Source organism: Macaca fascicularis, chromosome 3 (genome assembly GCF_037993035.2).
Source record: "Macaca fascicularis isolate 582-1 chromosome 3, T2T-MFA8v1.1".
NCBI lineage: Eukaryota > Metazoa > Chordata > Mammalia > Primates > Cercopithecidae > Macaca > Macaca fascicularis.
Window position 1 is genome coordinate 801080 of NC_088377.1, and position 27730 is coordinate 828809.

The 27730-nt window shown below is 53.5% G+C and overlaps 2 protein-coding genes across 17 annotated transcripts in view; one reads left to right on the forward strand and one right to left on the reverse strand.

Moving 5' to 3' along the window:
• On the forward strand, positions 1 to 16955 carry C3H21orf58 (chromosome 3 C21orf58 homolog). 2 transcript variants are annotated; one of them, XM_065540925.2, is made up of 8 exons: positions 1 to 203; positions 899 to 959; positions 2631 to 2704; positions 3301 to 3465; positions 7506 to 7617; positions 15769 to 15860; positions 16193 to 16347; positions 16631 to 16955. In XM_065540925.2, the coding sequence occupies exons 1-7, from the start codon at positions 144 to 146 to the stop codon at positions 16343 to 16345; spliced, it is 717 nt and encodes a 238-aa protein (XP_065396997.1). In that variant the 5' UTR covers positions 1 to 143; the 3' UTR covers positions 16346 to 16347; positions 16631 to 16955. The 2 variants fall into 2 exon arrangements, with proteins under 2 accessions (XP_065396997.1, XP_045243747.2); XM_045387812.3 differs by lacking the exon at positions 16631 to 16955 and having other exon boundaries at positions 16193 to 16486.
• Positions 16848 to 27730, reverse strand: part of YBEY (ybeY metalloendoribonuclease) — a 14151-nt gene continuing 3268 nt past the window's right edge. For 3 of the 15 annotated variants that reach the window (XM_045387801.3, XM_045387800.3, XM_045387802.3), the window contains exons 3-6: positions 25646 to 25774; positions 22923 to 22991; positions 18380 to 18549; positions 17442 to 18100 (exon numbers count right to left, since the gene is read on the reverse strand). In XM_045387801.3, the coding sequence (XP_045243736.2) occupies positions 17857 to 18100; positions 18380 to 18549; positions 22923 to 22991; positions 25646 to 25774 (612 nt within the window). In that variant the 3' untranslated portion in view covers positions 17442 to 17856. The other 12 variants (XM_015446709.3, XM_005548484.4, XM_005548485.4 and 9 more) reach the window with 9 other exon arrangements.

The following is a 27730-nucleotide window of genomic DNA, read 5'->3' on the forward strand; positions in this document are numbered from 1 at the left end:
CTCCAGGAGGTAAGGACAGCCCCGCAGGTGACACTGGTGCTTGGGCTCCTGCTAAGCAGTTCTTTCCTTCGAGTAACAGAACCAGGGAGGGAGGTGGGCTGCGGCCTCCCCTGCCCCTACAGTCGTCTCCTGCAGCTCCCACCATGCTGGACTCATCAGCAGCAGAGCACGTGACCCGACTGACGCTGAAGCTCTTGGGACAGGTGAGGCAGAGCCCGGGGTGCTCCTTTTTTAACAACTGCCAGGCTGTGGCATTGGAGGGACTGTTTGAGACAGCCCTGCAGGTGCAGAATGCAGGGCCCCAAGGGCCGGGCCTGGGGCTGGCAGCCCAGCAGACCCATCCTCAGACTCAGTCTTAACATTCTCTGAGGGTCTGGTCCGGGGGGCCTCAGTGCCTGGGGGCTCCTCTGCACCCCCTGCCTGCATTGTTCCCTCTCCTGCTGTCTGAGGGACCTGCTGCCCGCCTTTTGCCAGCCCTGCATCCTGGCCCACAGGCCGCCATGAGAGGGACTCACGCTTGGACACACCCAGTAGGTAACTGCTCAGCTCAGGGTTCAGGTGGGGGATGATCCAGGCATGCACTGACTGGGAAGCCTGGAGGCCTCACCAGTGCAGTCTCTCCCAGGGTTGCACTTCAGAAATCTGCCTGAAGGGGCCACTCAGAGCATCCGCCCCTAGGCTTGCAGGTGGAACACATGAATTCGCTAGAGGTCAGGCTGACAGAGGCAGCTCATGAAGATCCTTGGAGGGGGTTCGTCTCCCACCTGTTGGCCCTGGAGGGGCTGGGTTATTCCTGACATACCGTTCTTTTCACTCGGAAAGCCTCTTAGTCATTCCTGGAGCACACAGAGCCTTTGCCTGGAGCCAGTGTCTCCGTCATGGTCTCTTTTCCTCACAGAAGCTGGAGCAAGAACGGCAGAACATGGAAGGGGGACCTGAAGGCCTCCACCTCGAGCCAGGTGAGAGCCCCTGGGCTGCTCGGAACCAGCACAGACAGACACAAGTGTAGCCGCACCAGGGGGAGGTGGGGACAGCAACTCTGGGAATCACCCGCACTCCTGGTACCACCAAGACTGTCCTCAACACGTTTCCTTTACATTCAGAGTTGAAGACACCCCCATTCCTTATCACCTTTAGTCTGCAAACCCCAAAAGGGTGCACCTTCATTGTTCCCATTTTGCAGATGAGAAAATGGAGGCAGAAAGAGGTTGCTCACCCTGGCAGTGGTCACACCCAGATCAGACCCAGTTGCTCTGCTTCCAGAGCCTGAGCTTGCCCATTGGTTGGGGAGGAGCTGCTGTCCTCACTGTTACCCGGAGACATCCAGGGAGGAGCTAAGGAGGCCGGAGGAGCATTTCCTGTTCTTTGGAACGTGGGGCAACCTGTGAGCTGTGGGGGCTCAGCTGCCAAAGGCAGAGCCCAGTCTCAATACAGAGAGAAAATCCCAAACCAGGTCCCCTGACTGCAGAGCCAGTGCAAGGGAACAGAATGGCTACCAGTGCCTGGGGCAGAGAGTTTGGGGACCCCCAAGGACTGGCTGGGGTTCCCAACGGCCCCACTCCAGTGTGATGCTGGGTGAGGGGCAGGACCCCTGTGCCTAAGAGAAAGGAGGTCAGAACCCTGCCCCCCACCTTCCGGAGCCTTCTCTTGAGTGCAGACCCTTCCCCAAAGAGTGTAGACTTCGTTTTTTTCTTTTTCTTTTTTTTTTTTTTTGAGAAGGAGTCTCGTTCTATCACCCAGGCTGGAGTGCAGTGGTGCAATCTCAGGTCACTGCAACCTCCACCTCTGAGGTTCAAACAATTCTCATGCCTCAGCCTCCCGAGTAGCTGGGATTACAGGTGTACTCCACCACGCCTGGCCAACTTTTGTATTTTTAGTAGAGACGGGGTTTTGCCATGTTGGCCAGGCTGGCCTCGAACTCCCGGCCTGAAGTAATCTACCCACCTCAGCCTCCTAAAGTGCTGAGATTACGGGTGTGACTCACTGTGCCCGGCCAGATTTTTTTTTTTTTTTTTCCTGAGACAGAGTTGGTCTCACTCTGTCGCCCAGGCTGGAGTGCAGTGGCCTGATCACAATTCACTGCACCTTTGACCTCCTAGGATCAAGCAATCCTCCCAGCGCAACCTCCCGCTGTTGAGATTACAGGCATGAGCCACCACGCCCGGACTGGGGGGCAGGCTTGAGGGATATGCAGATACTTGGGGGTCAGACCAGACTCTAGACCACTTGGGGCCAGAGGGTGGCTCCAGGTGGCCAAGATCAGGCTGCAACCAGTCCCGTAGAGGCCTTGGCCTCCCAGAGCCCAAGGGACTGTGTACGAAATGCACTCAGGAGGAATCTGGTCGTGTGACTTCAGGCTCCCTTCCAGGAATGAGATGACCGTTGGCCAGACTCCAACACTGAGTTCCCTGGATTACCCCTCCTCTGATGCTGCCCCTTGCCCTCCTTACCCAGCACTGGTCCCTCTTTCTCTGGGATAACCTAAGCCCAGGAGCTTCCCAGGCCACATCCATCCTGGGAGTGTGGGTGAGGCAGGGCCTTCCGACATGGGTGCAGTGCCATCCGGTCCGAGTGCTTGCAGCGACAGCCTCTACGCGTTCCTTGGTGAGCAAGCAGGTGCTTCCCTCCAGGAAATGAGGACCGGCCGGACGACGCCCTGCAGACTGCTCTGAAGAGAAGGAGAGACCTTCTGCAGAGACTCCGGGTAGGCCCTGAACCCTCTGAGCGAACCTGGCTGAGCTCACTGTAGTAGAGACGGCTGCTCAGCCTTACAGCACCGGGTGGGAGGGTATTGGGGAAGACCTTTCTGGACTCTCAGGGCCAGGCCCCAGTGAGGGCACTGTTAGCTTAGAGACCTGCCCGTGTGCGGGTTTCCATCAGGGCAGGAAATGTTGAGTAGGGGCCCAATTCCAGGAGGACCTGGAATTCTGGGATGCCCGGAGGTTTGCTCCCACGGCACTCACCAAAGATGCATCTGAGTGGCAGAGACGCCAGGGAGGTGGGGCCGCTTTTCTAGGGGGAGATCTTTGCAGCGAAGTAGGCCTGGAACTGGCTTGAAAGAACAGATCCTGTTGGCTGGGAAAAGAAAACAACTGGAAACTAGCTGACACACTTGGGTAAATTTCAGAAGGAGGCCACCCTCGTGCGCACACCCCTCGAAGGGTCTTCCAGCCATGGCCATCCTGCCTGGAGAGGGGCCTGTACCCAGCCCAGGCTGGCCTGAGCCTGAGGCTGCGGGTGCCTCTGCAGTGTTGGGGCTCCCCCTCCCCAGTGTGCAGCAGCTCTGCATTGTCCTTGCAGGAACAACACCTCCTGGACGAGCTCTCTCGGGCCCAGGCCTGGAACGGGGCAAGCAGAGGAGCCCTCGGATCAGCCCTGCCCCCTGAGCTGCCCCCCACGGGCATCCTACCCGCTGCTTCCCCAACCCCGCTGGCCCCAGACCCGCCAAGGATCATCCTGCCTATGGTAAGAGGGCGAAGGCAGGAGCACATCTGAAAGGAGGAGGCAGGTACAGAATTAAGATTTTATGGCTGGGCACGGTGGCTCACGTCTATAATCCCAACACTTTGGGAGGCCGAGGTGGGCGGATCACGAGGTCAGGAGATCAAGACCATCCTGGCTAACACAGTGAAACCCCGTCTCTACTAAAAATACAAAAAATTAGCCAGGCGTGGTGGCGGGCGCCTGTAGTCCCAGCTAATCGGGAGGCTGAGGCAGGAGAATGGCATGAACCCGGGAAGTGGAGGTTGCAGTGAACCAAGATCGTGCTACTGCACTCCAGCCTGGGCGACAGAGTGACACTCCGTCTCAAAAAAAAATAATAATAATATTTTACGGAAAGTGGGAGGTACTGTGCCTGCAGCAAGGTTGCCTCGTCACCCCCATCCTCCCAAGGCCCACCCTTGAAGGGGGCCAGCCGCTCCTGCATTTCCCCTGCCTGGACACTGTTCGGGCCTCCCCGGACTGCTTACCCCTGATCACAGAGGGAGGCTGGGGCCCAGCTCTGTCTCCCAAACCCCAGCCCTGGCCTTAAATGTTGCATTAGGGGTAGAAGTATATCAGGAGAGCTCAGCAGGCAGAGGGCCCTGAATTTGGGGAAGTAGGTCAACTCCTCAAAACTTTATCCCTGGCTGGGTGTGATGGACCCCAGCACTTTGGGAGGCCGAGGCAGGTGGATCACCTGAGGTCAGGAGTTTGAGACCAGCCTGGGCAACTTGGCGAAATCCGGTCTCTACTAAAAATACCAAAATTAGCCAGGCCTGGTGGCGTTATGCCTGTAGTCCCAGCTACTCAGGAGGCTGAGGCAGGAGAATCACTTGAGCCCAGAAAGAGATTACAAGACTCCATCTCAAAAAAAAAAAAAAAAAAAAACTTTATCATGCCCAGGAGATGCCTAAGGCCCCAATGTCCAGGGCAGAATGTTAAAGGTAAATAGTGTGTTCCACCTCTGAGAGCCTCCTACAGCTGTTCAGCCTTCTGGGTGACAAGCAGCAGAAAACAACTCTGACTTTCTGAAGCAAAAAATGGGTCAGAGGGAAACCAGGCACCCAGAGGCGGGACGGAAGCTGGGGGCCCGGAGGTCAAGGCTTTGGTGGGTTTCGTGTGACCAGAGGCGGGACGGAAGCTGGGGGCCCGGAGGTCAAGGCTTTGGTGGGTTTCGTGTGACCAGAGGCGGGACGGAAGCTGGGGGCCCGGAGGTCAAGGCTTTGGTGGGTTTCGTGTGACCAGAGGCGGGACGGAAGCTGGGGGCCCGGAGGTCAAGGCTTTGGTGGGTTTCGTGTGACCAGAGGCGGGACGGAAGCTGGGGGCCTGGAGGTCAAGGCTTTGGTGGGTTTCGTGTGACTAGGGTGCAGGGAGGGTAGGAGAGAAGAAGAGGCTGAGGTGGGAATTTCTAGACAGGGCAGCAGAGTCTATGACCTGGAAGGCGTTTGCCCTTTGGGAGGGGACCCCGGCAGCAGCACATGGCGGAGGGAACAAAGGGAAGGGGAGCCTCCAAAGGACCTGCCCCAGACCCTCCTCTGCAGATGGGTTGCCTTCACCAGGTTCTGGATATTCCCAGCCTGTGCCTTCCCGTCTTCCAGCACCAGGAACTTCCTCCTAGCACAGAAGGGAGTACGGGGGGTCGTTGCTGTGGACCCCCCATCTTCCTCATCCCAAACACATCTATACTTACTGTGTATCCGTCAGGGCCAGTTATGCCTGCAGGTTTTGCTCTCAGCTCCAGTGACACCAGGCAGGTAAGCAGGGGCCGTGGGTCACCAAGATGAGCTTCCTGGCAGCTGGACACAGAGCCCCTGAAGCAGAAGGTCCCATCAGCCAGGATAGGCACAGTGGCTCTAAGAAAGCCTCATGGGTCTGTGGCAGGGGTTGGCAAACCACAGCTTCAGACCAGAGCTGGCCTGCCTCCTGTTCTCATGCAACCTGCAAGCTGAGAATGGTTTTACATTTTTAAATGCTTGGGGAAAAGCCAATAAAATAATAATATTTTGCAACATATGAGAATTATATGAAATGCCAATTTTAGTGTTCATAAATAAAGTTTTATTGGGCCAGACCCTTTTTTTTTCACATTGTCCATAGCTGCTTTCACACTGCAATGGCCAACTCAAGAGCTGTAGCTGACAGTGTGTCCTGCTTTGGAATCCGTTTACGATCTAGCCCTTGGCAAAAGTTTGCCAACTCCTGGTCTCTGCCATCCTTTCTGTGAACTGAGGAAGAAGGGACGAGGCCAGGCAGCCTTGCACAGCTAGAAGAGGATAAAACAGAAGGCCTTTCATACTCGAATATTCGGCTGTAATTTATTTTTACTCAGAGGAGACACCAAAGTTTACTCTCATGACGTGTTCTATATATGTACTACAGTATATGATGGAGTACAGTAATTAACCAAGTTGTCATGGGGGCTGGGATAGAGAGGTCACTGGGACAGAATTGAGAACGCCTGTTAGGATGCAGCCATCCTACACACCGGTCTGCCCCAGATGCTCAACACCATCCATCATTAGGGAAATGCAAATTAAAGCCACAGTGAGCCACCACTGTATCGCTATTAAAGTGGCTACAATGAAAAAGACTGACCAGGCCGGACTGACCATTACGCTCACGCCTGTAATCCCAGCACTTTGGGAGGCCAAGGCAGGTGGATCTCCTGAGGTCAGGAGTTCAAAACCAGCCTGGCCAACATGGTGAAAACCCATCTCTTCTAAAAATACAAAAATTAGCCAGGCATGGTGGCAGGCACCTGTAATCTCAGCTACTCGGGAGGCTGAGGCAGGAGAATTGCTTGAACCTGGGAGACGGAGATTGCAGTGAGCTGAGATTGTGCCATTGCACTCCAGCCTGGGCAACAAGAGCAAGACTTTGTCTCAAAAAAAAAAAAAGAAAGAAAGAAAGAAAAGAAAAGAAACCATACCAAGTGTTGGATGCTCCTATTGAAGCAGAATTAGTGGAACCAGGCTTCAGCGCCCCCTGCTAAAAACAGGAAACATGGGAAACATTAAAAATACTACATCCTAAGTGATATCAAGACTGAAGTACCTTTCCATTCAACCATCTATTCAATGTCTGGGGTTAATCATTTAAAGCTCTCCTTGGACAGATGAATGGATGTATAGGTAGACGGTTGGCTGCTTGGATGGATGGGTGGGTGGATGGATGGGTGGGTAGATGGATGGGTGGGTGGATGGATGGGTGGGTGGATGGGTGGGTGGGTGGATGGTTGGTTGGTTGGATGGGTGGGTGGATGGTTGGTTGGTTGAATGGGTGGGTGGATCATTGGTTGGATGGATGGGTGGGTGGATGAATGGTTGGTTGGCTGGTTGGATGGATGGGTGAGTGGATGGATGGGTGGGTAGATGGATGGGTGGGTGGATGGGTGGGTGGGTGGATGGATGGATGGGTGGGTGGATGGGTGGGTGGATGATTGGTTGGTTGAATGGGTGGGTGAATCATTGGTTGGATGGATGGGTGGGTGGATGAATGGTTAGTTGGCTGGTTGGATGGATGGATGGGTGGATGGATGGGTGGGTGGATGGATGGGTGGGTGGATGGGTGGGTGGATGGTTGGTTGGTTGGATGGGTGGGTGGGTGGATGGATGGGTGGGTGGATGGGTGGGTGGATGGGTGGGTGGATGGTTGGTTGGTTGGATGGGTGGGTGGGTGGATGGATGGGTGGGTGGATGGGTGGGTGGATGGTTGGTTGGTTGGATGGGTGGGTGGGTGGATGGGTGGGTGGATGGTTGGTTGGTTGGATGGATGGATGGTTGGTTGGTTGGATGGGTGGGTGGATCGTTGTTTGGATGGATGGGTGGGTGGATGATTGGTTGGTTGGCTGGTTGGATGGATGAGTGGATGGTTGGTTGGTTGGATGGGTGGTTGGATCGTTGGATGGATGGGTGGGTGGATGAGTGGTTGGTTGGATGGATGGGTGGATGGTTGGGTAGTAGATACTGGAGACACTTTATTCAAAGACACATGCAGATAGCTAATCACCTGGCTGTTCCTAGGTCACCCAGCCTCCTGCCACCATCATTCAGCAGCTCCCTCAGCAGCCACTCATAGCACAGATTCCTCCTCCCCAGGCCTTCCCTACTCAACGGTCAGGAAGTATTAAGGAAGGTAAGTGTTCCATATTCATATTGTTGTGGGTTGAGGAAATTACTGAAAGGGAAAATGTTTCTGGAAGCAGGACAGTCACTTAGGGTCAGCTTTTGGCTGCTCAACATGAAAATAATTTTAACTTTAAGAAATCCTTATATGAATGATATAGGGAAGGAAACAAGAAGTATAAGAAAGATAACTCAACTAGGAGGTAAAATAATTGGGCTCCAATTCCAACTCATCCAATTATCATCTATTCAAAAACCATTATTAAGATGTTTCTTTTAAAATAACTTTTAGGGCCGGGCTCGGTGGCTCATTCCTGTAATCCCAACACTGGGAGGCTGAGGTGGGTGGATTACCTGAGGTAAGGAGTTCGAGACCAGCCTGGCCCACATGGTGAAACCCCATCTCTACTAAAAATACAAAAATCAACCAACCGTGGTGATGGTGCCTGTGATCCCAGCTACTCGGGAGGCTGAGGCAGGAGAAATTGCTTGAACCCGGGAGGCAGAGGTTGCAGTCAGCCGAGAACGTGCCACTTCACTCCAGCCTGGGCAACAGAGCGAGACTCTGTCTCAAAAATAATAATAATAACTTTAAATACTTGATATTATTATTTATTTATTTATTTATTTATTTATTTAGAGAGTCCCACTTTGTTGCCCAGGCTGGAGTACAATGGCACGATCTCAGCTCACCGCAACCTCTGCCTCCCGGGTTCAAGTGATTTCTCCTGCCTCAGCCTCCCAAGTGGCTGGAACTGCAGGCGTGCACCACCATGCTTTGCTAATTTTTGTATTTTCAGTAGAGATGGGTTTCGCCATTTTGGCCAGGCTGGTCTCGAACTCCCAGCCTCTGGTGATCTGCCCACCTCAGCCTCTCCAAGTGCTGGGATTGCAGGCGTTTGCCACTACACCCAGCCCGGTTTCACAAGTTTTGTTTTGTTTCTTTGTTCTGAGACAGAGTCTCGCTCTTGTTGCCCAGGTTGGAGTGCAGTGGCACAATCTTGGCTCACTGCAACCTCTACCTCCTGGGTTCAAGCAATTCTCCTGCCTCAGCCTCTCGAGTAGCTGGGATTACAGGCGCCCACCACCATGCCCAGCTATTTTTGTGTATTTTTAGTAGAGACAGGGCTTCACTATGTTGGCCAGGCTGGTCTTGAACTCCTGACCTCAGGCAGTCCACTGGCCTTGGCCTCCCAAAAAGCTGGGATTACAGGCGTGAGCCACCATGCCCGGCTTGATAAGTTTTAACATATGCTTATATCCATGAAACTATCACTGCAATCCAGACTGGGCACATCCATCACCTCCAAAGTGTCCTCGTGTTTCTTTTTAATCCCTCCTCCTACACCCCCACGCAACTGCTGAGCAGCTTTCTGTCACTATGTAGTAGTTTGCATTTTCTAGATTTTTTTTTTTTTTTTTTCAAACAGAGTCTCTCTCTGTCGCCCAGGCTGGAGTGCAGTGTTGCGATCCCGGCTCACTGCAACCTCCATCCCTCCAGGTTTAAGCAGTTCTCTGCCTCAGCCTCCGGAGTAGCTGGGATTACAGGTGCGTGCCACCATACCTGGCTAATTTTTTGTATTTTTAGTAGAGATGGGGTTTCACCATCTTGGCAGGGCTGGTCTTGAACTCCTGATCTTGTGATCCACCCGCCTCGGCCTCCCAAAGTGCTGGGATTACAGGCGTGAGTCACCGTGCCCGGCCTGCATTTTCTAGATATTTATAGAAACGGTCTACACAGTATGTACTCTTTTTTGTATGGCTTCTCTCGGCGTAACTGTTTTAAGATTCATCACTATCATTGGGTGTATCAATACATGGTTCCTTCTAATTGCGGAGTAGTATTGCATTGTGTGAATATATCAGTTTGTTATCCATTCACCTGTTGGTGGATGTCTTAGTCCACGTCTTAGTCCATTTTCTGTTGCTTAGAATATCTGAAACTGAGTAATTTTTTTTTTTGAGACAGTCTTGTTTTTTTTTTTTTTTTTTTTGACAGAATCTTGCTCAGTCTCCCAGGCTGGAGTGCAGTGGCACGATCTCGGCTCACTGCAAGCTCCGCCTCCTGGGTTCTCGCCATTCTTCTGCCTCAGCCTCCCGAGTAGCTAGGACTACAGGTGCCCGCCACTATGCCTGGCTAATTTTTAGTAGAGACGGGGTTTCACCGTGTTGGCCTGGATGGTCTCGATCTCCTGACTTCGTGATCCACCCGTTTCGGCCTCCCAAAGTGCTGGGATTACAGGCGTAAGCCACCGCGCCCAGCCCAGAGTCTTGTTCTTTTGCCCAGGCTGGAGTGAGCTGGCACAATCTTGGCTCACTTCAACCTCTGCCCACCAGGTTCAAGCGATTCTCCTGCCTCAGCCTCCTGAGTAGGTAGGATTACAGGTGCCCGCCACCACGCCGGGCTTTTTTTTTTTTTTTTTTTGAGAGGGAGTCTTGCTCTGTCGCCCAGGCTGGTGCAGTGGCGCCATCTAGGCTCACTGCAAGTTCCGCCTCCTGGGTTCAAGCAATTCTCCTGCCTCAGCCTCCCAAGCAGCTGGGATTACAGCTGCCTGCCACCACGCCCAGCTAATTTTTGTAGTTTTTAGTAGAGACGGGGTTTCACCATGTTGAGCAGGCTGGTATCAAATTCCTCACCTCAGGTGATCCTCCTGCCTCGGCCTCCCAAAGTACTGGGGTTACAGGCATGAGCCACCACGCCCAGCCCACGGTTAATTTTTGCATTTTTAGTAGAGATGGGATTTCGCCATTTTGGCCAGGCTGGTCTCAAACTCCTGACCTCAGGTGATCCACACACCTCAGCTTCCCAAAGTGCTAGGATTACAGGCGTGAGCCACGGAGTTCAAGACCAGCCTGGCCAACATGGTGAAACCCCATCTCTACTAAAAATACAAAAATTAGCCGGGTGTGGTGGTGGCTGCCTGTAATCCCAGTTACTTGGGAGGCTGAGGCAAGAGAATTGCTTGAGCCCGGGAGGCAGAGGTTGCAGTGAGCTGAGATCACGCCACTGCACTCCAGCCTGGGTGACAGACCAAGACTCTGTCTCAAAAAAATAAAATAAAATAAAATAAAAAATAAGGGGAGGCCAGGCGCAGCGGCTCACGCCTGTAATCCCAGTATTTTGGGAGGCTGAGATGGGAGGATTGCTTGAGCTCAGGAGTTTCAGACCAGCCTGGGCAACATGGTGAAACCCCATCTCTACAAAAAAATACAAAAATTAGCCAAGTGTCGGGTGCATGCCTGTAGTCCCAGCTGAGGCTGAGGTGGAAGGATCGCTTGAACCCAGGATGTGGAGCCTGCAGTGAGCTGTGACTGTGCTGCTGTACTGCAGTCTGGGCAACAGAGTGAAACCTTGTCTCTAAATAAATAAATAAATAAATGGAAATACATTCGCAAGAAAGTAAATACTGAGGGAGTTTGCCTAATAACTGTTCTAAAGTAATTTGTAAAATATTTATATTTTTTTGACATGGGAATATCGCTCTGTCGCCAGGCTGGGGTGCAGTGGTGCGATCTTAGCTCACTGCAACCTCCACCTCTCAAGCAGTTCTCCTGCCTCAGCCTCCCGAGTAGCTGGGACTACAGGCATGAGCCACCACACCTGGCTAATTTTTGTATTTTTAGTAGAGATGGGGTTTCACCATGTTGGCCAGGATGGTCTCGATCTCTTGACCTCATGATCCACCTGCCTCAGCCTCCCAAAGTGCTGGGATTACAGGCGTGAGCCACCGTGCCCGGCCCTACCCTTACTTTTAAATGCAAGTTTGCTGCGTATTCAAATCTAGATTGATAGTCATTTTCTCTCACCACTTTCTAAGGACTCTGTGATTGCACTGGGCATGCCCAGATAATCCAGGATTATGTTCCCATCTCATGAGTCTTATTTTTTTCTGAGTCACAGCATTGCTATATCACCTAGGCAGGTCCAAAACCCCTGGCTTCAAGCAATCTCCCACCTCAGCCTCCCAAGTAGCTGGGATTACAGCACCCAGCACTCAAGATTCTTTTTTTAAAAGTTAATTTACAGCATGGCACAGTGGCTCATATCTGTAATCCCAGCACTTTGGGAGACTGAGGCGGGTGGATCACCTGAGCCTATGAGTTCAAGACCAGCCTGGGCAACATATTGAAACTTCGTCTCTACAAAACATATCAAAATTAATTGGGTATGGTGGCATGTGCCTGTGGTCCCAGCTACTTGGGAGGATGAGATGGGAAGATCCCTTGAGCCCAGGAGGTCCATGCTGCAGTGAGCTGTGTTCACACCAGGGCGCCCTAGCTTGGGCAACAGAGTGAGACCCTGTCTCAAAAAAAAAAAAAAGATTAATTTGTAATTTAAAAAAAAACAAAAAAACATGTAACTTCACCATTGCGACCACTTATTAAGTGCAAAGTTCAGTAGTGTTAACTATAGTCACTGCTGTGCCGCAGAACATTTTTATCTTGCAAATCTCAAACTCCGCCCATCGGACTACATCACCCCCCCCCCCCGCCACTGCCTGGCAACCACCGTCCTGTGTTCTGTTTCTATGAGTTCAACTGTGTTCCATGTGTCATATGAGTGGAGTCACACAGTATTTGTCTTTGTGACTGGCTTATTTCACTTAGTATGATGTCCTCAAGGTTCACCCACATGACAGCAGGTCACAGATGAGTAATAGTCCATTGCATGGCTAGACCGTTTCTGCATCCGTTTATCCACTCATGGACACGTGGGTTGCTTCCGTCCCCGCTCAGGATTCCCAGCTTACATCTGCACAGGCCTTTTTGCCCTCTAATGGAACGCATGCCTAGGACTGAAACGGCTGGGTCAGGAAATACAGCCGTGCAGTCTCCCAAAAGGTTTGTGCCCATTTACACTCCACATACATGAATGAGAATTTCAGTCGCCAGAGCACTTCACCAACACTTGGTATTTTCAGACTTTTCATTTTTGGCAGCTTGGTGGGCATGTTATAGAAGTTCATTCTGGTTTAATTTGCATTTCACTTTTTCCTATATTTATTGGCCAGTTGTTTTTGTTTTTTGAGGTTTTTTTTTGTAAGAGACAGGGTCTCACTCCATTGCCCAGGCTGGAGTGCAGTGGTGTGATCATACCTCACTGCAGCCTCCAACTTCTGGGCTCAAGCATTCTTCCCACCTCAGCCTCCTGAGTAGCTGGGACTACAGGCACATTCAGCTAATTAAACAAATTTTGTGTAGCCGGGTGCGGTGGCTCACGCCTGTAATCCCAGCACTTTATGAGGCCGAGGTGGGTGGATCACGAGGTCAGGAGATCGAGACCATCCTGGCTAATACTGTGAAACCCCGTCTGTACTGAAAATACAAAAATAAAATTAGCTGGGCGTGGTGGTGGGTGCCTATAGTCCCAGCTACTCAGGGGGCTGAGGCAGGAGAATGGCGTGAACCTGAGAGGTGGAGCTTGCAGTGAGCGGAGATCGTGCCACTGCACTCCAGCCTGGGTGACGGAGCGGGACTCCGCCTCGAAAAAAACAGACAACAAAAAAACCCCCAGCACTTTGGGAGGCCGAGGTGGGCGGATCACGAGGTCAGGAGATCGAGACCATCCTGGCTAACACAGTGAAACCCCGTCTCTACTAAAAATACAAAAAATTAGCTGGGCGTGGTGGCAGGTGCCTGTAGTCCCAGCTACTCAGGAGGCCGAGGCAGGAGAATGGCATCAACCTGGGAGGCGGAGCTTGCAGTGAGCTGAGATCGCGTCACTGCACTCCAGCCTGGGCAACAAAGCAAGACTCCATCTCAAAAAAAAAAAAAAAAAAAAAAAAAAAACTGTGTAGAGATGAGGTCTTGCCAGGTTGCCCAGACTGGCGTCAGCTCCTGGTCTCAAGGACTTCCCCCGTCTCGGTCTCCCAAAGTGCGGGCATCACAGGCATGAGCCACCATGCCTGGCCTTGGCTACTTGAATATCCTTTTTTGTGAAGTGTCCATTTAAGTAATTTGCCCATTTTTCTTTCAGACTGTCTGCCTGCCTTATTGGTTTCTAGGGATTCTTTATAAGTTCTTTAATGAGTCCTTTTTTGATACATGTATTTTGAGTATTCCATCCTTCTTGTGGTTGCCTTTTCAGTCTCTTCATGGTGTCTGTGGATGAACACATTTTATTATTTATTTTTTGGGGAGACAGTATCTCGTTGTTACCCAGGCTACCCAGGCTAGAGTTCAGGGGCATGCATGATCACGGCTCCCTGCAGCCTTGAACTCCTGGGCTCAAGCGATCCTCCTACCTCAGCCTCCTGAGTAGCTGGGACTACAGGCGTGCACCACGACAACTGGCTTAGATGTTTTAGTGTTTTTTTTTTTTTTTTTTGAGATGGAGTTTCAATCTCGTCCAGGCTCGAGTGCAGTGGCACGATCTTAGCTCACTGCAACCTCTGCCTCACGGGTTCAAGCGATTCTGCCTCAGCTACTCCCAAGTAGCTGGCATTACAGGCTTGAGCCACCACGCCTGGCTAATTTTTGTATTTTTAGTAGAGACAGGGTTTTGCTTGTCTCGAACTCCTGACCACAGGTGGTCCACCCAACTGGGCCTCTCAAAGGGCTGGGATTATAGGCCTGAGCCACTGCACCAGGCCTTTTTTCTTTTTTCTTTTTTTTTTTGAGACGGAGTCTCACTCTGTCACCCAGGCTGGAGTGCAGTGGCACGATCTCAGCTCACTGCAAGCTCTGCCTCCCAGGTTCATGCCATTCTCCTGCCTCAGCCTCCCGAGTAGCTGGGACTACCAGCGCCTGTCACCACGCCCGGCTAATTTTTGTGTTTTTAGTAGAGACGGGGTTTCACCATGTTAGCCAGGATGGTCTTGATCTCCTGACCTCGTGATCCACCTGCCTTGGCCTCCCAAAGTGCTGGGATTACAGGCGTGAGCCACCGCGCCCAGCCGCTTTTTTTCTTTTGAGACGGAGTCTCGCTCTGTTGTCCAGGCTGGCGTGCACTGTCGCCATCTTAGCTCACTGCAACCTCTGCCGCTTGGGTTCAAGCAATTCTCTTGCCTCAGCCTCCCAGCTAGCTGAGATTACAGATGCCCACCACCACGCCCTGCTAATTTTTGTATTTTTAGTAGAGATGGGGTTTTGCCATGCTGACCAGGCTGGTCTCAAACTGCTGACCTCAGGTGATCCACCTGCCTCGACCTCCCAAAGTGCTGGGATTACAGGTGTGAGGCACCGTGTCTGGCTAATTTTTGTATTTTTAGTAGAGACAGGGTTTTGCCATGTTGGCTAGGCTGGTGTCGAACTCCTGACCTCAGGTGACCCACCCACCTTGGCCTCCCAATGTGCTGGGATTACAGGCGTGAGTCACTGCGCCCGGCCCATCTCATGATCCTTAATGACATCTGCAAAGACTCTTTTTCCAAATAAGGTCACACTCTGAGGTGAGGGGAGACTGAGACATGGACATGCCTTTCTGGGATCCCCACGCAGCCTGGGGGGAGGAGGCGGGAAGGCAGATGGGAGTAGCCTCCTAAGGAGCTGTGGGGCCCATCACACACCTTTCAACATGCACACCCTCTGACCTAGAGATTCCACAACTCAGAGTACACCCCGGGGACCCGCACGGTGTACAGACAGACTCAGAGCCTGCCCCGGGGAGCCGCACGGTGTACAGACAGACTCAGAGCCTGCCCCGGGGACCCGCGCGGTGTACAGACAGACTCAGAGCCTGCCCCGGGGAGCTGTACGGTGTACAGACAGACTCAGAGCCTGCCCCGGGGACCCGCACGGTGTACAGACAGACTCAGAGCCTGCCCCGGGGAGCTGTACGGTGTACAGACAGACTCAGAGCCTGCCCCGGGGACCCGCACGGTGTAGACAGACTCAGGGCACGCCCCGGGGACCCGCACGGTGTACAGACACACTCAGAGCCTGCCCCGGGGACCCACACGGTGTACAGACACACTCAGAGCCTGCCCCGGGGACCCGCGCGGTGTACAGACACACTCAGAGCCTGCCCCGGGGACCCGCACGGTGTACAGACACACTCAAAGCATGCCCCGGGGGAGCTGCACCGTGTACAGACTCAGGGCACGCCCCGGGGACCTGCACAGTGTAGACACACGTGTTCTCTGGTCCTATAACATGCTCTATCACTTTAACAAATATGAGAAACAGAAGCTTTCTTCAGGGTCCCCGTGTCTCCCTACAGACATGGTGGAGCTGCTGCTGCTGCAGAACGCACAGGTGCACCAGTTGGTCCTGCAGAACTGGATGCTCAAGGCCCTGCCCCCAGCCCTGCAGGTAGGTTCAGCCCCTAGCAGACCCCAAAGTCAAGGAAACACAGGGTCTGAGTGGTTTTTCCTCTGGAAATTTCTGCATCTGTGTAGCTCTGAAAGGGCGTTCCTGGCTCAGGTCTGCAGTCTGGCCGTGAAGCCCCCATCCCCATCGAGTCCCAGCCAGATGAGGAATGGGTTGCACAATTTGGGACTGGGGAGGGGCCTCCTCTGGAAGGATGCTTAGACCCCTGCCATCCTGCCTATCACACGGAACCCCGCCCCAGTTAGGAACAGGGCAGGAGTGGAGGTGGGGAGCAACCTGGGCCGCATCCTGAGCTGCAGGTGTGTCTGTGGCAGGACCCGCCATGTGTGCCCCCGGGGGTCCCACGAGCTGCCAGGCCAAGGCTGCCCGTCGTGCACCACCACCACCACCACCATGCTGCGTGGCCACCTGGGGCCGCCACTGTCCTCCAGCCCGCCCCCAACCCGTGGAAGCCCGGCCCACCCTGAATGTGAGTCACAGAGACCCTGGCCGGGGCACCCTCCACCCCCAGGCTTCCTCAGGGCTGTGGGCTGTGGCAGGTCCATGGAAAGGAGCAGGGGGAGACCCTGCTGCCCCCTAGAGTGGCCACGTGAGTGTGGACCGCAGGCCCCTCCGGGGGAAGCTGGGCAGGCTCGCTTTCTGGCCACAGGGCCATTCCAGGGGGCATCCCTTGCTCTGGGACCCCTGCAGTGAGGGGCCTGTGAACCCGCGCAGGGCAGCAGCCCCTCCCAGGGACCCTTCCTTTCCTGTAGTGTGGCGCCGGCCCACCTGGGAGCCTCAGGTCCCCCTCTTCCATCACGGAGGTAAAGTTGAGGCCGTGGACACTACCAGACTGATGATCCTGAAATAAAGATTTCATCCGGAAAGAGTTTAAGAAAACCTCAGCTCAGAAGCCAGAATCGGGAAGATCAATAGCTTTAGCCACATGGAATGTAAACATCCTGATGGGAAAAATACCACAAAGTCAAATTTAGTAACTAGGGACACCCGTTTATCACAGCTGTGGAGCAGACTCCCACTAAAGAAGTAGCGGTGCATGGTTCAATGCCTGTAGTCCCAGCATTTCAGAGGCTGAGGCAGGAGGATCACTTGAGCTCAGGAATTCAAGACCAGCCTGGGTCACATAACAAGACCCCGTCTCTACAAAAAGTAAATTAAAAAAACTAGTCAGGTGTGGTGATATGCACCTGTGATCTCAGCGGTTCTGGGGGCTGAGATGGGAGGATTGCTTGAGCCCAGGAGTTAGAAGCTGCAGTGAGCTGTGATGGAACCACGGCACTCTAGCCTGGACCACAGAGCAAGCCCCTGTCTCAAAAAATAAAACAAAAAAGTGAAAGAAGCAAGCTGTGTGTCACGTGATCCCTTTTGAGTTTAAAAAACAAACAAACGGAGAGTGCTAATGCTATAAATGCAGAGATCTCTACGTGCTGGTTTGCACCGACCGCTCTCGTTCCTGTAAAGCAAAGGTGAGTGCTGGGCAGTGGAGGGGCGGCTTCCTGTCCTCAGTTCAGTTTCCTTCTGTGCTCTGGGATTTCTTACCATGTGGATAGGCTACCTTGACTATTTCTTTTCTTTACTTTTTTTGTTACTTTTTTTATTGGGTGCAATTATGTTTCTTTGCTCTTTTAATGTTATTTACATATTTTTAAGTATTTATATAAGCTTTCATTCACCTCCCATTAGCACAGATTCCTTCATTCCTGAAGTTCCGCACAAGGAGGAACCCTGTCCCCGTGCTTCCATCCTTGAAAGTTTGCAGGTAGGAGACAGGATGGCCAGAGTTGCCACTGAGCTGCAGGGGCCTCCGCTCTGGCTGACCCGGCCTCAGAGCTCCCCAGGGAGAGCCACGTGGTGCCCACATGGATGGACGGGTGTGAGCACCAAAGAGCCCAGCACAGCTACTGGCAGTAACGCTCACTTCTCTCAAAACTATCTTTTCCTGCCTCTTGAAGGTGATTCCGGAGACTCTGTGCTCCCGTTAAAAGCTCAAACCAAAGCTCTGACTCCGTTTCCTCTTTTCAGAGTGACTTTCTAGCATGGCATTTCTCTTTCCTTCTATTAAATATTTCTCAACCGAATTTTTCATACAACAGAGGGAAGAAATGTCACAGGAAGTGGTGGTCTTTGGATGGCCTGGTCTTGCTGGGTTCACAGGGATGAAGGGTTCTGGCGTCCCGAGTGTCCGGTTAGGGCACAGCTGGGCTGGCTTAGCCTTGACTGGCCTGCAGGAGGGGTGGGGTCACGCCTGAGGGTGGGGCAGGGGATGAGTTCACCCCCATATGCAGTCCCCCCTTGGTCCACCTTGGTCCCCCTGGGTGGGCTGAAGAGCTCAGAGCAGGCCCTGAAAGTGGACTTGGGCTGCTTGGCAGGGGTTTGGGGGTCTGGGTGCCTGGTACCTGGTAGTTAGGAGTGGGGGCTTCTCATGGCCACACCTCCTTGCCTGTGGTCAGGAGAGCGGGGCGGGGGGTGGTAGGTGGGGGTTCAGGGCATACTGTACACACCTGTACACCTGATAAGGTGGGTGACACTCATTGAGAGAGGTTGAAGATGACCCAGGGACCAAGGCAGCACATACGCGTGGGTCAGAGCCCCCACGGGGCCAGCAGATCTGCAGATTTAATGCAACTCCAGTCAAGAATCCAGATTCTTTCTGGCACGCGAGGAGCTGAATCTGGGACACATACAGAAGGTGAAGGGCTGGGTGACTCCGGGAGCAGAAGGATGAGGAGGGACCTGCTCTGATGATCCTGTGGCTTGCAAGAGGGTCCAGAATCAGGACAGTGTGACTGGGGACAGGCTGGGCAGTGGTGACCCGTGAGCCCCCACTCCCAACTCCCAAGTTCCTAGAGTAGGACACTGCCCTGCATGGGTAAGAGGTGATGCTACTGCTGCCTGGGCCACAGGCGGCTCTTCCTCAGGTTTAGGTCAGTAGGGCATTTGCTCACATTCCCTAAAGAAAGAAAGGGTTGGGGCCAGGCACGGTGGCTCACACCTATAATGCCAGCGCTTTGGGAGGCCCAGGTGGATCGATCACTTGAGTTCAGGAATTTGAGCCCAGCCTGGCCAACATAGTGAAACCCTGTCTCTACTAAAAAATACAAAAATTAGCCAGGCGTGGTGGCACACACCTGTAGTACAAGCTACCTGGGAGGCTGAGGCAGGAGAATCACTCCAAAAAAAAAAAAAAAACATGATTGAGCTGGGCACGGTGTGGTAGCTCACACCTGTAATCCCAGCACTTTGGGAGGCTGAGGTGGGCAGATTACTTGAGGTCAGGAGTTCAAGCCTAGCCTGGTCAACACAGTGAAACCCTGTCTCTACAAAAACACAAAAATTAGCCGGGCATAGTGGTGCACACTTATAGTCCCAGCTGCTTGGGAGGCTGAGGCAGGAGAATGGCTTGAGCCCAGGAGGCAGAGGGTACAATGAGCCGAGATTGCACCTCTGCACTCCAGCCTGGGCAACAAAGCAAGACTCTATCTCAAAAACAAAACAGGCCAAGCATGGTGGCTCACGCCTATAATCCCAGCACTTTGGGAGGCCAAGGTAGGCGGATCACGAGGTCAGGAGATGGAGACCATCCTAGATAACACGGTGAAACCCTGTCTCTACTAAAAATACAAAAATATTAGCCAGACGTGGTGGCGGGCACCTGTAGTCCCAGCTACTCGGGAGGCTGAGGCAGGAGAATAGCATGAACCCAGGAGGCAGAAGTTGCAGTCAGCTGAAATCATGCCACTGCACTCCAGCCTGGGCAACAGAGCGAGACTCTGTCTCAAAAACAAAACAAAACTAAAAAAACCAGGGTTGTGTTCAATAATACATATAAATACTTCCAACCAGTAATACCTCCAAATCAAAAAAAAGAAAAACCAGTAAAAAGGGCAGAAGACACAAGCAGTCCCTTACAGCAGAGGGGATGAAGAGAGAGGCCGGGTGCAGTGGCCCACGCCTGTAATCCCAGCACTTTGGGAGGCTGAGGCAGGTGGGTCATGAGGTCAGGAGATCAAGACCATCCTGGCCAACATAGTGAAACCCTGTCTCTACTAAAAATACAACAACAACAAAAAATTTGCTGGGCGTGGTGGTACACGCCTGTAGTCCCAGCTACTCGGGAGGCTGAGGCAGGAGAATCGTTTGAACCTGGGAGGCAGAGGTTGCAGTCAGAAATCATGCCACTGCACTCCAGCCTGGGCGACAGAGTAAGACTATGTCTCAAAAAAAGAAAGGCCGGGTGCGGTGGCTCAAGCCTGTAATCCCAGCACTTTGGGTGGCCGAGACGGGCGGATCACGAGGTCAGGAGATCAAGACCATCCTGGCTAACCTGGTGAAACCCCGTCTCTACTAAAAAATACAAAAAACTAGCCGGGCGAGGTGGCGAGCGCCTGTAGTCCCAGCTACTCGGGAGGCTGAGGCAGGAGAATGGCGTAAACCTGAGAGGCGGAGCTTGCAGTGAGCTTAGATCCGGCCACTGCACTCCAGCCTGGGCGACAGAGCAAGACTCTGTCTCCAAAAAAAAAAAAAAAAAAAAAAAAAAGAAAAAAGAAAAAATAGATGAAGAGATAGCCTCATTGACGGTGGGACACATGGCAGCCCCAGCACACATCAGAGACCCTGTCCACCAGAGGGCTGGGACCACCCAGGCTGGGTCTGGGCCCCAGGGTCACTGGCTATGGGCTGCTGGGGGCACTAGTGGCCCAGCTCTGCAGTCGTGTCTGGGCACTACCCAGTAAAGCCAGACCCCCACGTCCTCAGCCCCCAGGAATTCCCAAGAAGCCCTGAGCGCCCCAGGATGTGAACAGAGGCTCCTGGGGCTGGGTTCTAACAGCAAACAGGAACCTCCAAAATCCCGCCCACAGCTGGCAGGTCTCCAGGCCTCTCAGTCTCTTAAGGGCTTTTGAATGTGAATCCCAACTGTGTGCTCTTGTTACAAGCTTGGATTAAAGCTGACTCTGTTTTCTATTTTCACCAGTACTTTTTCGACATTAGGCTAGTTCCACGGTAAACAGAACGCTCTCCATGGAAGGGCGCGGTGGTGCAGCGACTTCAGGAACAGAGGGGCCTGGCCTGTGTTCCTAAGGGGACAAGTCCAGGCTAAGACAGGACGCAAGTCCAGTGGAAAGGCATTTTCATGACCCTAAATCATTTTACAGGACAAACAGATGATCAGAATAGTAGCCCCAGATTTTAGGGCTCACGAGGGTCTCTGAGGTGCTGCTCCGAGGCCTCCCCATGGCCCGGCTAGAGCGGTGTCGGTGGCCAGGGGGCCGGGTCGGGAGGCCCAGGGGGAACCAGCGCCCTTGCGACGCGCTGCCCTGATGAAGACGCGTGCGCTGGCGCTGAAACGCCAGGGTTTAATCGAATATCCGAATACTCAGGAGGTAAAGCAGGAAATACTGACGCAAGAGCCTTTTCTATGGAAGGACGGGCTGCGGGACCCAAACCCCTCGAGCCCCTTCCTCTCCGGGGGCGCAGGCTCCAGGCAGGGACCCCCGGGAAGGACGCAGGCTCCGGGCAGGGACCCCCGGGAAGGGCGCAGGCTCCGGGCAGGGACCCCCGGGAAGGGCGCAGGCTCCGGGCAGGGACCCCCGGGAAGGGCGCAGGCTCCGGGCAGGGACCCCCGGGAAGGGCGCAGGCTCCGGGCAGGGACCCCCGGGAAGGGCGCAGGCTCCGGGCAGGGACCCCCGGGAAGGGCGCAGGCTCCGGGCAGGGACCCCCGGGAAGGGCGCAGGCTCCGGGCAGGGACGGGTAAGAGGCGGGCGCTGCGTGGTGCTCCCAGGCGGGGGCCACGCGTTCCCGGAACTCCGGACGCCCTCTCGATGCCACGGCTCGGAACCGTCTTATTTACAATTATGAAAAATACCCGACGTGCTGTGAAAGAAATGAGAGGAAGTTCCCCCCGTATATTCATTTGTTATTTATCTGTGTGGGACCCCGGCTCCCCGCAGCCCCCACCCTGCCCCGTCCTGCTTTCAGCTCCCTCCGAAGAGGTCCCGGGTCAGGGGCTGCAGCCGGGTCCCAGTGCGTCGGCCCAGCTCGTCCAGCACCGCCTTCTCCTTCTGGAACATCTGGAAGGAACGAAGCGCGCTGGGCCCTCCCCAGGGAAGGGGTCCGCGCCCCACTCTCAGGGGTCGCCTCCTCGGGACGCCCCTCCCACAGGGTTTGGGGGAACCTGGCCGCCCGCGCGGCTCTAGCTCAGGCCGAAGGGCGGGACCCGCCTCCTGGCATCTTAACCAGGACCTGAGCTCAGCGAGTACCCACAGGCTGGGAGAAGAAGCGGGGCTGCAAGAGGGAAGGGGAGCGCGGGAGGGAGAAGGGGGGAGGGGGAGGAGCGCTCACTGCAAGCTCCACCTCCGGGTTCAAGCGATTCTCCTGCCTCAGCCTCCCGAGTAGCTGGGATTACAGGCGCCCGCCACCACGCCCGGCTAATTATTGTATTTTTAGTAGAGACAGGGTTTCACCATGTTGGCCAGGCTGATCCCGAACTCCTGACCTCAAGTGATCCACCCTCCTCGGCCTCCCAAAGTGCTGGGATTACCGGCGTGAGCCACTGCCCCCAGCGAACTTTTTCTTTTTTTAATGAAAAAGGTTTTTCATGACTTTCACAGAAGCGGATGGTTTGCTCGCCAACAGGATTGTGTGCGTGTTAACCACGTGGACCGCAGCCTGCGTGGGCCTCTGTAGACAGAGCGCCTGGGCCTGGGGGAAACCAACCTTGAATTCACTTAGTGCAGAGCTCCCGCCCCGGCCCCGGGTCTGGCCTAGTCTCTAGCTGACTGGACGTTTTTGACCAAGCACCACTTGCTAGTGTCAGCTGTGGCTCTCGGCCTCGCACACAGACCGCTTTTCTTAGTGAACACATTCAGCTGGAAGTATCTGGGGAGCCCTGTGTTGAAAGCAAGCATCTGAGTCATTTTTCCAAGGGCAGGTCTGAGGTCCAGTTTCTGCGGGGGTGGTCAGGATGGAGGGTGGGGGCTGGCAGGGGCCTGGGGAAGCCTCCTTCCCCCACACACCCCCTGGGTAGCGGGAGGATGGGCTCCTTACCTGTTGCCACTCCGCCTCTGTGCTGTGTGTGAAGCCCAGCAAGTGACAGAGTCCGTGGGTGGCCGTCACCTGTCAGAATAATTTCAAACCGGCTCAGAGGATGACCCCACAGGAAGCTGCCCCTTCAGGGACACCCCAGGGCCACAGGCTGCTCTTGGTGCATGGCTGCAGGACCCCAGGGCTGCTGTGAGACCCCCGCGCAGGAATCACAGGCACTCGGCCTCAGCTCCCTTCCATCTAAAAGGGAAAGCAGGCAAGCACCTTTCAGACTCTTTAGTCAATGTGGAGTGCTGTTCGGCCGCACTGTGCTGGGGAGGGCCCCCAGGATGGAGCTGTCCAGCCACAGGAGTAACGGACAAGGAGGGTGGATTATGAAGAAGTGAGGAGGGGTGGGTGCCGCAAGGTTGGGGGGTAGTGGGGCACTGGCCGGGGTGGCCTCCCTGCCCTAAGAGGGACGAGGCAAGGGCACAGTCCACACCCCAGGCCCAACCCCTAGGAGGGGCAGTGCCCCAGTTAGAGGGCGGGGCCTCCAGTGGCCCCTGATTTTACTGAACACTGTGGGTAGAGCTTTGGTGCACAGGCAGCACAGGGAGTGGAGAAGAGGTATGAAGGCACAGGGGAAGGGAGGTGCAACTGCTGGTGACTCGGGAAGACCCACATTTACCATGTCCTCCTGGAGACAGGGCTGGATTAAAGCCCACAGGGGAGGGGCACCCAGATGGAGCCCAGAGCTGGGGGAGGAGGAAGAGGAGGGAGGGCCTGTGGACCCTGAGCAGGCACAGCACCAAGGGGGCTTATGGAGCCACATGGGCCACAGCAGTAGTACTCCCCTGGGATTTGGGTGGAGGGAGGAGGGAGACCTGGGAGGTGGGTATCCTTGGGGCTGGTGTGAGGCGCCTGGAGACATGAAGGACAAAGCAGGGTACATGGAGGGTGCAGCTGAGAGCCAGCCCTGAGCAGAGCTGTCCTGGCCTGTGGCCATGATGATGAAGTCCTGGGATAGTGGACTGGCCCTCCATTCAGGTTAATAGGGAGCCCCACGGAGAGGGCTCTGGGCCCGAGGAAGAAATGCCAGGGGCAGACCAGGGAACAGAATCTCAGGAGGTTTGGGGAAAATGGAAGCAGATGTCCTCATGCCCCCCACAGTTGCTGGCCACAGAGATCCCAGGGCTGAATCTCGGGCTGGGCCACTTCCTGTCACTCTCAGAAGCTTCCCCTTCGCCAGCAGGGTATGTGTGGCGGGCACGTCCCACCCAGGTCTGGGGGGAGCAGTTGGCGCCCAGCCCAGGTTCCTGTGTGGCCGTCCCAGCCTTTCCCGCTGGGTCTGGCTGGGAAGCTCTGCTTCAAACCACACACATGCACTTGGATCCCCAAGGACGACTCAGGGCATGGCTGTTCAGTCAAAGGAGGCCAAGTCAAGTACGATTCACTCATACATGGCTTTTCAGAATACCTTTTGGTTTTTTTTTTTTTGGCATCAAGCTGCTGAAACCACCTGTGCAAAGATGATGACAGTGAGAGAAGTCTGGCACAGCTGACTCCATCTCAGTCCTGGGCACAGGCCGAGCTAACCACAGGAGGAATTTAATCTAGAGTTTAACTTGCGTGGCTGACTCCACCTCGCTTCTAGTCTCACAGGTTGGCTGTCCCCACTCAGTCCTGGGTACAGGCCAAGTTAACTATGGGAGGAATTTAATCTAGAGTTTAACTTTGAATCAGGAATAGTAATCATCCCTCCCTAAAACGAATCCCCTCCTTGCTCAGGACTGAAACCACCTCTGTAAAGCTAGTGAAGGGCCACAAGATGAGGACAATGGGAGGGGCCTGAATTCTGCTCAGATGTAGGTGTCCTGAGGAGAGCCAGCCAGCAGCTCTTCTTCCCCAGCTTGCCTTGCTCTGATTCCTTGCTGCTCAGGAGTCATGCAGCCAGAGGTCACAAGATTTGTGACTGCCCCAATTGCTCCCCAATAAGATAACGTCAATAGTAGAACCTAAGAATGGTCTTTTGGGACGTTTTTCAGACTTTTGAGTGCTGGCAACCTACAGACTCCACCTGGACCTGAGACTCATGACTCAGCTGATTCTGTGGCTTCACCCAGAGGTGGACTCAGCGGACAAAAATCATTTATACCCCATGGTCTGTCCCCAACCAATCAGCAGCACCCATTCCCTAGTCCCTGCCTGCCAAATTGCCCATGAAAACCCTAGCCTCTGAGTTCTCTGGAAGATTGAATAATAACTCGTCTTTCCACTTGGCTAGCTCTGTGTTAAACTCTTTCTCTACTGCAATACAACGGTCTCAGTGAATTGGTTTTGTCTGTTCAGTGGGCAGGAAGAACCCATAGGCGGATTACACTGAGGAGAAACAGATCTGGAAGGTGGTGGAGGCTCCAACCTCTGTACTTCTGGCAGCTCAGAAAGAAGCTGATCCAGCAGGTCTGGGTTAGCTCAACATAGTCTGCTGTATTCCAGAGATAAAAGCTGAGAAGGCTTCTCTGGGAGCTTCTGTGTTTTCACAGCATGTTCTCTCTCTCCTCCAACTGTCGCATGAGGCATGCAGTTCCTACCCAGCCTGGGTGCTCCTCACACCCTGCTTACAGGTTCTTCCCCCAGTGGCCCTTATGGTACCCATGGACACACAGGATGCAGGGCTGTGATCTCGACCCCTTTGTATGGCCCATGTTCCATGCGCCAGGTTATATGATTTCAGCATCCCCGCTTACAGTCAGGATGTCATTGTAATCTTCATCTTCTTTACACTGATGGAAGATATACTCCACCCCTAGGAAAATGTCTCCCAAATTGTAGTCATCTGGAAATTCAGGCAGGGGAAATTCACCGGCTTTCAGATGCTAAAAAATGAGGAAATGCAGACTTAGAGAACAGGAATCGTAACCCAACCACAGGTTGACAGGTTTCATCCTGGTTATTCCCAAGGCAAATAAGCACTTGCTCTCTGACCAAATCACTTTTTTTTTTTTTTTTTGAGACGGAGTTTCGCTCTTGTTGCCCAGGCTGCAGTGGAATGGCACAATCTTGGCTCACTGCAACCTCTGCCTCCTGGGTTCAAGCGATTCTCCTGTCTCAGTCTCCTGAGTAGCTGGGATTACAGGCGCATGCCACCGTGCCCAGTTTATTTTTGTTATTTATTTATTTTTTTGAGACGGAGTTTTGCTCTTGTTGCCCAGGCTGGAATGTCCACCTCCTGGGTTCAAGCGATTCTCCTGCCTCAGCCTAGCGAGTAGGTGGGACTACAGGTATAGCCATCACGCTCGGCTAATTTTGTATTTTTAGTAGAGACTGGGTTTCTCCATGTTGGTCAGGCTGGTCTCAAACTCCCGACCTCAGGTGATCCACCCGCCTTGGCCTCCCAAACTGCTGGGATTATAGGCATGAGCCACCGCGCCTGGCCTAATTTTTGTATTTTTTAGTAGAGATGGGGTTTCATGGGTCAGGCTAGTCTCGAACTCCTGACCTCAGGTGGTCTGCCTGCCTCGGCCTCCCTGAGTGCTGGGATTACAGGCGTGAGCCACTGTGCCAGCCACCCAAATCACTTGAAAGCTGCATGTCTAAGGCCAGGGTAGCAGCTGGGTCTGTGGCAGGGTGGGTTGCCCAGCCAACTGTACACAAGTGCCCTGAATTGTTTCCATTGTGAAAATCATCAGAATAGCCAGGCGTGGTGGTTCATACCTGTAATCTCAGCACTTTGGGAGGCCGAGGTGGGCAGATCACGAGGTCAGGGGTTTGACACCAGCCTGACCAACATGGTGAAACCCCGTCTCTACTAAAAATACAAAAATTAGCCAGTGTGATGGCACATGCCTTAACCCAGCTACTCGGGAGGCTGAGGCAGGAGAATCGCTTGAACCCGGGAGGCAGAGGTTGCAGTGAGCCCCTACACTGCGCCATTGCACTCCAGTCTGGCTGACAGAGCAAGACTCCGTCTCAAAAAAAAAAAAAAAAAAAAAAGGAAGTTGTCAGAATCAAAATAGAGCCATTAGGGTTATACAAACAAATCAAAAAACCTGACAAATAGAACTAGGGAAAGCTATGAAGAGAGGATTCTCATACTTTCATACCTGATAACAAAAACTGTCAGTAAAGACTGCAAAAACTGCAACAAAGGCCATGACAACCTTACACAAACACAAAATGCAACCTTGCACAAAGGCTATAACAACTTTACACACACACACACACACAATGCAACCTTGCACAAAGGCTATGACAACCTGACAACCTTACACACACACAGAACTTCTGCAAGGATAATCAGCCTAGCAACTGCCTGTCCAACCTTGGACGGGCATTAACCTTGTTATTGATCTTTGTAACCAAGGACCATTATCTCAAAACAATTATTTTTTCCTTTAAAAACCTTTGCCAGGCCGGGCTCAGTGACCCACGCCTATAATCCCAACACTTTGGAAGGCAGAGGCGGGTAGATCACCTGAGGTCAGGAGTTCTAGACCAGCTTGGCCAACATGGTGAAACCCTGACTTTACTAAAAATACAAAAAAAAAAAAAAAAAAAAAATTAGCCAGATGTGATGGCGGGCGCCTGTAATCCCAGCTACTCAGGAGGCTGAGGCAGGAGAATCGCTTGAACCTGAGAGGTGGAGGTTGCAGTGAGCCGAGATTGCACTCCAGCCTGGGTGACAGACAGAGCAAGATTCCGTCTCAAAAAAAAAAAAAGAAAAGAAAAAAAAAAACCTTTGCCTTCCTTTACCTCCTTGAATATGCACAGTCTACTATGGCATGTGGTATGTGTATTTTCACTGCAATGCTCTATCCCAAATAAACATCCTT

Bases quoted from the DNA above. Each gene is read 5' to 3' on its own strand.
- C3H21orf58 (XM_065540925.2), top strand. From the start codon at position 144: ATGCTGGACTCATCAGCAGCAGAGCACGTGACCCGACTGACGCTGAAG. The intron at 3,466-7,505 runs GTAAGAGGGCGA...GGCTGTTCCTAG, and splicing joins CAAGGATCATCCTGCCTATG to GTCACCCAGCCTCCTGCCAC. The intron at 7,618-15,768 runs GTAAGTGTTCCA...GTCTCCCTACAG, and splicing joins GTCAGGAAGTATTAAGGAAG to ACATGGTGGAGCTGCTGCTG.